Source organism: Cucumis sativus, chromosome 4 (genome assembly GCF_000004075.3).
Source record: "Cucumis sativus cultivar 9930 chromosome 4, Cucumber_9930_V3, whole genome shotgun sequence".
Taxonomy (NCBI): domain Eukaryota; kingdom Viridiplantae; phylum Streptophyta; class Magnoliopsida; order Cucurbitales; family Cucurbitaceae; genus Cucumis; species Cucumis sativus.
The window spans coordinates 3961334-3972804 of record NC_026658.2 but is presented as its reverse complement, the minus strand read 5'-3'; the positions used below and the strand labels follow the sequence as shown (position 1 = coordinate 3972804).

Genomic DNA, 11471 nt, shown 5'->3' with positions numbered 1-11471 from the left:
AAATAAACAAAAAAAAAAGTGTTAATTAGACTGAGTAACCTTAATCGGAGGAGCAGGCTGGCCGGCCGCAGTAGCATTCCAATTTCCACAACCTCTATAAATTCACAATCCTCCTTTCATGAATCTTCAATAGAAATCTCGAAGAATCTCCGGCTGTTTTCCGATCCAATGAGGCAAGCGGGGGCATATTCCGGCGTGATGTACTGGAAAACAGGACCACACTCGCTGCCGTTAGCGAGGATAAAGAAGATCATGAAGAAATCGGGAGAGGAGGTGAAGATGATCTCCGGTGAGGCGCCGATCGTGTTCTCGAAGGCGTGTGAATTGTTCATCGAAGAATTGACGAAGAGATCGTGGATGATTGCGATGCAGAGTAAGAAGAGGATGCTTCATAAAGAGGATGTGGCTTCCGCTATTCTGGCTACGGATGTTTTCGATTTTCTGATCGGATTGATCTTCAATGAAACCGCCACTCCCGCCGCCACCGGAGATCTTGGTGAAAGTGAAACTATTTCGGTAGGTTGTTGAAACTTAAAAAGAATGGATTGAAGTGTTCTCCATTTCTCTCTGTTTGGAGTGAATTGAAATTTCAATTTGTCAATCTATGATAAAATGTAAAATATGATTCTCATATCTGTGGTTCCATTTATAACAAACAATTTCAGTTATGTCTTTCTCTCCCACTTAAATTATCAAAACAATCATACTCAAAAAATTTCAATGTATCGTAATGGGTAAGAACCACTAATTCATTAAAAACTAAATAACAATAGATCGATTTTAATAGGTTTATAATTCAATTAAACCATCATAGATTAAAACTTATAGTAAAGTGAATTGTGTCGTGATCAAATTAATTAATCAAAATGGCGTAAATTGGTTTGAACATATGCATAAATAAATATGACACCACTTAATTTAAAGATATTATTTTAACACATTAATTTTAATATTTCATGAGGTCATTAGTGGCAGAATAATGGCCTCTCTTCTTTCACATAATAACCATTTCCATTAACTAACACCATCCAATTTTTCAACTCCTTGCAACTATATCTACACATTTCAGTTGAGATGGTATATATTCTCCACTTTTGATATAAAATTTCAATAGTTTTGTTCGTTTAATAAATCGTTAATCTGAATTATATATTTGTGACCATCTTCTTATTTGATTAATTAATATGAGAATACAGCTGCATTTTTACATGTACTATATAATATAAGATGTTAGATTGTTGTCACGATCAATAATTAATGTTTCTATCTATGTCTATATAAAAAATTTACATGCAAGGATTATAGTATTTTTTTTTTCAATTATAGATATATCAACAAAATATTGATATCAATAGGTAAATATAAGTTAAATAATTTATTAAAACTATTTAAATTAATAAATAAGTTGTTTTTAGACACCCAATTAAATTACAAATATTATTATTATGATTATTTATATTCACGTTGAACGAAATAGATGATCATGTTTACCTTTGCGAGTATTTATAAACAAAAATATATATATAAATATTCTCGCTCTTCCTTGTATGCCATTAGACGAAAAAGAAAATTTCCAAATACTTTCTTTCCATTTTTTCCTAATTAAGTTCCAAAATTGTCAAATATTAGCAAAATTTCCAATTATAATTTGAAAATATTTTCAAGCAATTTTTTTTATTTTGCAACCTTATATTTTATATTTCTAAAGTTCAAAATTGTTAGAAAAGAAGGCTGTTTCTTTGTACATAACTTTTTGGGCTATATCTTTGAGTGGTAAACCTAAAAGCGTTTTGGGCTGATCTATCTTCAAAATCTATGGCCTAAAAAATGAAGCATATGGAAAATTCTTCAGAGCATTTTGTTACAATTATGGAAAAAGAAAGAATCAATAATAGAAAATAATTACAACTTTTGTGTAAATCTTAAAACCCTTCTTTCTTCCTTACTTCTACTACTTATATCCAAAGATAATAATGCCATTAATTTACTTTTGATCATTGGTGTTAAATTTATAATAATTATTTAATTATTTCACTATTTTTTGTCACTACTAAAGTCACTATTTAATTTCACTATTGGTGTTAAATTTCACTAAAGTCATTATTTCACTATTGGTGTTAAATTTTTTTTGTCACTATTTAATTATTTAAAAACCAAAGTCAAATGTCAAAAGTAAAAAATTATAACATTTTGAGGTAAATATACATAAAGAGATTAAAAAGTTGTAAAGTTGTGGTAGTGAATTAAGCAAATTAGAAATGAAGATTGGTTGGTTTTGAATATTACATTAATGGAATTGATTATGAAGAAGACAGCTTACCTTGAAAAGCACCCACAGGATCACAACTCAAAAGTTGACATTATCTGTCCCATATGCTTCTAATTCTTAAATATTAAATTTATCAACAAAATGCAACATTATGCCACCATTCATTTCTAAATAATTTACTTCAACACAAATCCCCTTCCAATTTTTACTCCATATTTTACTAATAAGCGATGGCTTCAATACTCATATTAAAAAGTTGGGCTAATTTTGATGGAGTTTTATCACAAAATAGACCCAAAAATATATAAATTAAAGTTTAGTAACTCAATTTTCTACAAAATTAAAAGTAAATGAATCAAATTTTTATAAGCTAAATTTCGATAAATAAACTGTCTCCTCCAACATTATAATTATTAATCCACCAAAATCCCATATTAAAAAGAAAAGAAAAAGGTGTGTTCTTAATGTAGAAGTAAATAAAGGTAATGTTTGAAGACAATTGCAAATTAAGAACAAAAGCAAAGTCCTTTAATTTTAATAAAAATGAACATGGCTTGCTTGGTGGCTCTTTTTTTAAAAAAATACAAATGGCCTACCACCTCCCTATTTCACATCACATTCTTTCCAATATCAATATGTTTTCTAATTTATTCCCAAAACAAAAAAAAAAAAGAAAAAAAGAAAAAAACTTTTGACTTTTCTTCCTCTCTGGCCCATTGTGACATTAAGAATCCATGAAAAAAATTTATAATATAAAGTTCTTATTCCTATTTCAAATCATTTAAATCTTCACAAACTATTCACTACTTCTCTTATCTACCAAATTTTCATTTAATTTGGACAATGCCATTCCTCTTCTTTTCACTGTTTATGTTATTTTCTTTTTCTTTTTTTCTCTATCCAATTAGCGGATGAGTTAATATATAATGAAATAAAATCACTTTTATTCTTTGAAAGCATAGATTACGATATATCCGTAAATCTAAGAGATCCATATCAATATTAAATATTCATGAATATATCCAATATTTTTTAGAAATATTTATCGATATCAATATTATATGTAAACTTGATTGAAATAAAGAAAGAAAAAAAAAAGAGGTAGGGAGGCAAAGTAGGGTAATTTGTTTTTAATTATGGTGGCTGCTTTGTTATTATTAATTTGTAGAGTGTGTTGCTTGGAAGCATTATGATTGAGAGGGTTGCTTCATGTTTGGGCAAGTAATCACTATGTCTCTCTTCTCTTATTCCTCAAATTTGATTAACATAAAATTAATGCCTTTTCTATATCATAAACCTAAATCAAACCAAATATCCTTCTTCTTAATCATTTATTAAGACTTTCTATTTTATCATAATATCTTTTCTATTTCTTACCCAACAGAAAATAAATAAAACAAAAGCACCAAATTTTAGTTATTACTCAAAAGCTTTTTAGAAATGAGTTGATTGGATGGATCACTCTCCTTCTTCTTGGATAGTATTTAGTTTGATTAATAATTCGTTTTTTAAGTCAAAATTATCAATCGGTATGTCCATATTTCTTTTCTTTTTTTCTATTTATGAAATTTGAATATGAATTAATATCGATTTATTTAAACATAGACGGTGTTTGATTATGCAAAGGGGTGGACCAAAGCGTTAAAGTTGTTTATGAGTGGGTCATATCATATGCTAAGTTAATTATTATAAATTCTAGCAAACAACAACCATACATTTAAATATTTATTGTACTTGATATTATTGATATGATGTTTCCTTTCAATTTTCTTTTTTAATTATATTGTTTTCTCTCTTTCTTTATATAATAATCAACTTGTAATTTTTTTAATATACTCAATTTTGAATTCAAATAATTAGATATGTGTAAATGTTTATTGTTCTGAAGTCAAGAAGTTTGAGACTTCTAATCTACGGATTAAGAGTATTTAAATGAATGTTAATATTTATTTTTTAAAAAAACATGTCTATGTTAACAAATATTGAACGAAAATTAAATTGAATATTGACATACAGATTTTAATTTAGCAATTTAAAGAAAAATGGACAAATTTAATAGATTCAATAAATTGAAGTTATTGAATTTTAATACATTCAATGTAAGAATCGACAAATTTGGAAAATTAAAGCATCAAACTGAAAATGACCTAAAATATTAGGTACATATAAACATGAATTTTCATAAAAAGGTTTTTTTTTTGTGATTTCGTTGGGTAGAGTTTCAGAATTGTTAAAAAAAGTATTTATAAAATTTAATAACATTTGTATTTATAAAATAATTAAGAATCTAATTTGTTTATAAAGTAAGAATTGAGTTGTCTAATAAAATTTGGCCTACAACTTGGAATACTTTTCTCTCACGATTTTGACTAGTTTAGTACAAATCTATAGACTAAAATGTTATTAATTTGAAAGTATAACAATCAAATGGCGAGAAAAATTATTTTTTTCTTTTTTACTTAAAAGTTAGAAATAAAAATTGTGTATTACTCGATAAAAATTTAGAAAAATAAGTTATAAAAGCACAAAAAAGAAAAAGAAAAAAAATCTAAATTCATAAATAAACATTTTTTTTATGATTTTTGAAATTTGAACTATTTTTAGCATATAAGGTAAAAAAAAGAAAAATTATTGTAAAGGAAAAAGGGTTGAAAAAATTTATAAATATAACAAAATATTGTAAATTTGGTGATAATTTTTACGTTTGATCTCAAATTAATATAAATTATATCATATTAATTTTTTTGATGAAGATTTAATATATATAGAGAAAGAATGAAGATGAAAAGAAAACCCAATCAATTACAAGATTAGATAATGTGGAAAGAAAATTCCATGAAAGAGTTAATTAAGGGAAGAAAAATTAAACAAATGTCTTGTGTAATGTAATGCAATCATTAGCAGAATAGAAAAGAAGAAGATGATGTTTATGGAGTCTTAGGCCATCTAATTCCAAGCCAACCACTGTCACTACAACAAGAAGAAGATGAAGAAGAAGAAGCAATAGGAAGAATCACTGTAATGGACCAATGGTTTCATTTTAAAGAAAAAGCAAATAGGAACCGCCAAATCAAAGTGAGTGAGTGAGTGAGGAGCTGCAGAAAACTCCAGATTTGGCACCGAAAAGTTCTATCCATCGCTTTCATTTCTTCCAATTTCACAACCCTTTTCATTTTCTTCAACAACCCTTCTCCCTCTTTTACTATTCCTCAAAACCTCTCTTCTAATCCAAGTTTCACTAACTTAAGTGTTCTTCATATTGCAAAACTTCTCTTCTCTTTTCTCTGGTTTGCTAGTTTTTCTTTTTTTCTTTTTTTTTTTTTTGCGAGTAATGAAGTCTTCCCTGTTCTGTGTTTCATCTCATTTACTTCTAATCTACTGATTCTATCTCTGTATTGAACCTGAACCCACTTCTTGAATTAGTAGATTAAAGTTTTAGTAGGATGCAGAGTTATTGTCTTGATAAGAACAACATCCCCTACTTCATCGAATTCCTAAGGCTGTTTCACTCTTCTTCTTCATTTTGTTTTGTGGGTTTTTCGTTTCTTTGGGCAATGCCGGTTGATTGAGCTATCTGGGTTTTGTTCTTCTTTGGGAAAACTGAGAGAGAATGGGATATTTTGCTTCTGTCCAGATTTTCTGTCTGATCTCTGCAGTTCTTATTGTGACCAGTGATTCCTTTGCGTTGAATGAAGGTAGATGGACTTCTCTGCTAGATCTTGATCTTTTGTTGGTATATTTTCTAAATTTCTTTAGAAGGGTAAATTCAAGAGATGATATGCTTAGTTTTGTTTTAGAATTGGCTTCACAAAGATAGTCAGTTTAGGAATGGTAAGTGGAAATAATAGTTTCTGAGCAAATCCTGTGTTGTGAAGTGATGCAGAGTTTTAGTGTGTTACTCAAGTAGTGGGATCAGGATCTTGATAAAATCATGCTTCTGTTTCTGCTTTTAGATCAAAGTTTACTGTATTTTTGTAGTTATGTTTCTATATCTGGCTCAAGTTATATCAATTTGCTGAGAAGAAAGAAAAAGAAGAAACTCTCAGAATTACAATTGGTTAATGTAATTTATGTATAGCCTGTGACTGGGATGTTCTTCGCTTTCTACTTTTCTCTAGCATCGGCTCTTAAATCCTTCAAAGATCAAATATCTGAAGACCCAACTCGAGTTTTTTCAAATTGGGATTTACAAGTTGAAAAAAATCCCTGTAACTGGTCTGGAATTGCCTGTTCTCCAGATGGAGGCCATGTTATAAAGCTGTGAGTACGTTTCTTTTTTCCTTTTATTTTGCTCTGCATTCAGCTATAATTGATTGAATTTAAGACACTGAATTCGGTTTGATGTTGCAGAGACATTTCTAGGGCATCACTGAAAGGATTTCTAGCACCAAGCTTGGGTCAACTAAGCTTCCTGCAAGAACTGTATCTTCATGACAACAATCTTCTTGGAACAATTCCCAAGGAGCTGGGATTATTGAAGAAACTTAAGGTCCTTGATTTGGGAACAAATCGACTCTCTGGCCCGATTCCCTCAGAAATTGGGGGTTTAACAGATATTCTGAAAATGTGAAAGCAGTTAACTTCATTTTTCTTTTGATTGAGCTTTGAACTTGCTTCTCCATGAACTTTTCTTACCCTTTTAGTTTTCTCTTTATTGTTTGTTGCAGCAACTTTGAATCAAACGGGTTGACTGGGAAGCTACCCCCTGAGCTGGGAAATTTGAGATACCTCAGAGAACTTAGGGTTGATAGGAATAAACTTCAAGGATCTATTCCAGATGGTGACAATTCAAAGTATACATCCAATATGCATAGAAGGTAATGTTTACATGTCTAATTGGAAGCAGGTGGGATGACATGTTCTTTATGTTCATTATGTTGACATCATGATGAAGTTGAAAAGATTCTCTGTTCCCCTTCAAAGTTTGTGTCTTCTTAATGACTGAATAAACCTGTTTGGGAACTCAATTCTAAGTTTTAGGTCCCTTTAACAATCTATTTTAGTCGTCTGTCCCTCATCTCTTATCATCACGTTTCAGGTATGCTCCAAATGCACCTGGATTCTGTCACTTAACTGAGCTCAAGGTTGCAGATTTTTCATACAATTTCTTTGTTGGGAAAATACCCAAGTGCTTAGAGGACCATCTCCCAAAGTAATCTCTCCAGGTTTTCTTTCATCATAAATACTAGTTACTTCATTCTTTATCTTTTGCTGATTACATCCGTTACAGGTCAAGTTTTCAAGGGAACTGTCTTCAATACAATGATCCTAAACAGCGTACTGCAGCTCAATGTGGTAAGATTGATCTTGTTTCTTACTCTGTGTGTGTGTCTATATATGTGTATGTATTTATGTATGTATGTATATTCTTTTTTTGTATTGGAAACATTGAATTAAGACAAATAACCAGACGGAAGAGTGTGTGGGGAAGACAAGAAATCATCCACTAATTCCTTATTATGGTTTACTGAAAGAACTGGGGGGTAATAGCTTTTTTGATATTTGTAAAACCACAAATAATATTGATGGCTAAGAAATATGACGTCCGTGATAACTTAATACTACATAGTTTTATGTATATAAGCCTGTGCAGGTGGATATACTGTACGCTTCTAGTTGTTTTCCTAGGTTTATATTAGAATTTTATAGACCAATATTTTGAAGTAACACACAGACATGCAGCTAATTCAGGTCTTGTTGGTTCCAAGTTGTCAAACCGTTATATTTGGGTTTCTAAGCTAGAAATGGAAGTGGTTTAATATATTTATGCAAAGGCCTTGGGTTTGAACACTCAAATATGCAACCAGTTCATTTCTCAGAATTTCTACCTTACATCTGATTAATGGTCATCGCCAACAGCTATTAACAACTGAATTCCGGTCACTGAAGTTTGTGATTGCAATTTTCTGTTGTAGGTGCTGGTGCTTCTCCTGCTCAATCACATCCAGGAGGCAGCTCTAAGCATGCACCAGTTGAACATGCTTCGAAACACCAAAGAGCTCCAAAACCTGCCTGGCTTCTAACCCTTGAAATCATCACTGGAATCACGACGGGTTCTTTATTTATAGTTGCTGTGATCACTTCTCTTCGGAGATGCAACGGAAAATCCTCGATCATCATCCCATGGAAGAAATCCTCAAGTGGGAAGGACCATGTTACCCTTCACATCGGTATGCTTCATAGCTTAAACTTCTTTGTGTCGATGTAGCTACCTCTTTGTTTGTTGTAAACGTGCTTAAACTTTTATGATTTATTGACAGACACTGAGATGTTGAAAGATGTGCCAAGCATCAGCAGGCAAGAGCTTGAAGTAGCCTGTGAAGATTTCAGTAATATTATTGGCTCCTCACCAGATAGTATAGTGTACAAGGGCACCATGAAAGGTGGACCTGAGATTGCTGTTATCTCAATATGCATTAAAGAAGAAAACTGGACAGACTATCTCGAGCTTTATTTTCAGCGAGAGGTATGATCATCTACAACTGTAGCTGTAGTTCTAAGTTCCTTGAAGTACTCATTTTGGAAGATTTTTGAACCGTCATGTGTATGATTGAATCCCGGAGAGCTGCTAAATCAATTGAATGGTTGTCTTTGTTCAATTCCTCTTCAGGTGGCAGATCTAGCAAGACTAAATCATGAGAACGTAGGAAAGTTGCTAGGCTATTGTAAAGAAAGCAGTCCATTTACTAGGATGCTGGTTTTTGAATATGCATCAAATGGCACGTTATATGAGCACCTTCATTGTAAGTCGAGTCCCTTTTTTCTTTTACCTTAACCAAATTCATTACTTTGGAGATAACTGTTGTGTGCTTGCAGATGGAGAAGGTTGTTTATCCTGGACACGTCGCATGAATATAATTCTGGGCATGGCCCGCGGACTTAAGTATCTTCATAGTGAACTTCAACCACCATTTACTATATCAGAGTTGAATTCGGGTGCTGTATATCTTACAGATGACTTCTCACCCAAGGTTCTGCCAGTATACAAACTGCTGAAATATGTTCCCTGCTATTTTACAATCTTACAAACGATCTCTTATAATCCTTGGATCTTAATGAGAGGTTTCTTGGCTTCAACTGCAGCTGGTTGACTTTGAAAGCTGGAAGACCATTCTTTCAAGGTCTGAAAAGAACTCAGGCTCCATTGGAAACCAAGTCACTCAATGTATTCTTCCAAGTTCGCTTGAACCACGTCATCTCGACATAGAAAGTAACATTTACGCATTTGGTGTTCTTTTACTGGAAGTAGTCAGTGGGAGACCTCCATACTGTAAGGACAAAGAATGCTTAGTAGACTGGGTAAGAAACTCAATTATCTTCAATCTTTTTGACAGAAACTTTGTTGTTACAACAATGCTAAACCACTGATTATATTCTAAAAAACTAAAAACCTGTCCTGTTCTCATCAGGCCAAGGAATACCTCGAATCACCAGATGGGATGTCCTGCTTGGTAGACCCAGAAGTGAAGCATTTTGCAGATGAAGATCTGAGGACGATATGTGAGGTTGTAAATCTTTGCATTCATCCACAGCCAGCCAAGCTGATTTGTATGCAGGACTTATGCAGCATGTTAGAGACCAGAATTGATACCTCATTCTCTGTTGAGTTGAAAGCTTCTTCTCTTGCTTGGGCGGAACTTGCACTTTCATCATAGATGAGGTTTGAGCTAACACATAGATGATCAGATATATAAATTAGATATATAGATATATATAGATATATATACAAAAATGTAATACTACTTTTTGTGGTTTGAGTTTATTTCTTTGTTCTTGTATATGCTATGACTGAGCGCCAGAGAAATGAAGTTCTTGCATAAATGCGTTAGATGCTGTAGGGAGGATGCCCTTAATGTTGAAATAGTTAAATGAAAGCATTTAAGGAGGTTTCCTCTCTTTGTTGCTTGCCATAATCAATACAAATGAATATGTTCATCTCTGTCTAAAAACTCCCATGTCTCCCACTTTTGATTTTGATTTTAATATTGGGTTTGAGATATCCAATTTGTCCTTTTTTTTTTTTTTTTTTTTTATTCTCAGAGTTTTGAATATTTTTTGAACTCATTTAACTGTTAGTTGACTGAGGGAAAGATAATATTAAATTATGAGTATATTGGTGACTTGACAAATTAAATAAAAGTATAAGCAATGTTTTGGTAATATTGTTCTCTCCTTCCCTGTTCTTTTCTTCTTTCCTGTTCTTCTTTCCTTCTCTCATTTCTCATGAATACTGTCAGTGTCGCCATTCGCCATGGCGGTCGTGGTTGATACATCGGATGCTTTTTGCATGGCCCCTACCCCTAATGGAAATAATTGTACAAAGGACTCATAAGGGTCTCCAAATGAAAAATAACCTCAGAGTTAAAAAAATAAAAGAGATTTGGCCTTCTACTGTTGATATCATCATCCTATGAAATTAAAACCCATCTTTCTCCCTTCCTCATTGTGCGTTCTTTTTGTTAACTTTTTTCTGCTTTTTTCTTTTTTCTTTTCTCTCTCTCTCGTTTTTTCTTCTTTTTTGTTTCCGTTTCTTTTTGTTTTTTTGCGTCATCATCTAATATGTTTTTCTTCTTTTTGTTCTTCAATTTTTTTTTGTTCGTTCTACTTTTTCATAATGAAAAACTAGCTGTATGTCTGGTGAAGAATAAGAGGAAGAAGCAATAAGCTGAGAGATCAAAACAAAAAGAAGAATCTGAATAAAGAGAAAAAAAATTGTACTTGTATTTGACGAGGAACTCGAATGAGAAACTAGAACAAAAAAATAATAAAGAAAAACGGCCTAATGATCAAACTAGAAAAAAAAGAGCTAGAGCTAGAACCAGATGCTAGAAAAGGAAGCTAGAACCAAAAACGAGAATTCGTCAGTCAAAAGACTGTTTTCGAGTAAATTTGAATATTGTGCCAAATTTTAATTAGACCCCTAAAAATGGTACTCCCTACACAAATCTCCAATTAATGGTCAAATAATCATCTTTTTTTAAAAAAAATAGGAAATTAAATGCAACTTTTGATTTTGAAACTTCATTTAACAAATAGATGTCAAATCTAAAATTCAAAACCATAAAGTGTACTAAGCCTATGATTTCAATACAAAATTTGAAATTTATATGTTTCTTTTCCATTAGTCAACAATTTGTTGAATTTTATATTAGAGTTTAGATGATTTTATTATGCAGACAAAAAATTTATTTTTCCAACATTT

The 11471-nt window shown here is 31.6% G+C and overlaps 2 protein-coding genes across 3 annotated transcripts; both read left to right on the top strand.

The window, feature by feature from the left end:
* LOC101220846 (nuclear transcription factor Y subunit C-3) lies at window positions 1-673 on the top strand. The gene has a single exon (XM_004146518.3). The coding sequence runs from the start codon at window positions 169-171 to the stop codon at window positions 526-528; it is 360 nt and encodes a 119-aa protein (XP_004146566.1). The 5' UTR covers window positions 1-168; the 3' UTR covers window positions 529-673.
* Window positions 674-5060: 4387 nt separating this feature from the next.
* Window positions 5061-10218, top strand: LOC101211360 (probable LRR receptor-like serine/threonine-protein kinase At1g63430). Of its 2 annotated transcripts, none has more exons than XM_031884028.1 (12): window positions 5061-5964; window positions 6348-6529; window positions 6620-6835; window positions 6937-7086; window positions 7308-7421; window positions 7500-7564; window positions 8185-8439; window positions 8530-8735; window positions 8880-9012; window positions 9086-9240; window positions 9353-9568; window positions 9679-9924. In XM_031884028.1, exons 1-12 carry the CDS (start codon window positions 5959-5961, stop codon window positions 9922-9924), a joined length of 1944 nt encoding a protein of 647 aa, XP_031739888.1. In that variant the 5' UTR covers window positions 5061-5958. The 2 variants fall into 2 exon arrangements, with proteins under 2 accessions (XP_031739888.1, XP_004146526.3); XM_004146478.3 differs by having other exon boundaries at window positions 5062-5964; window positions 6388-6529; window positions 9679-10218.
* Window positions 10219-11471: the final 1253 nt, after the last annotated feature.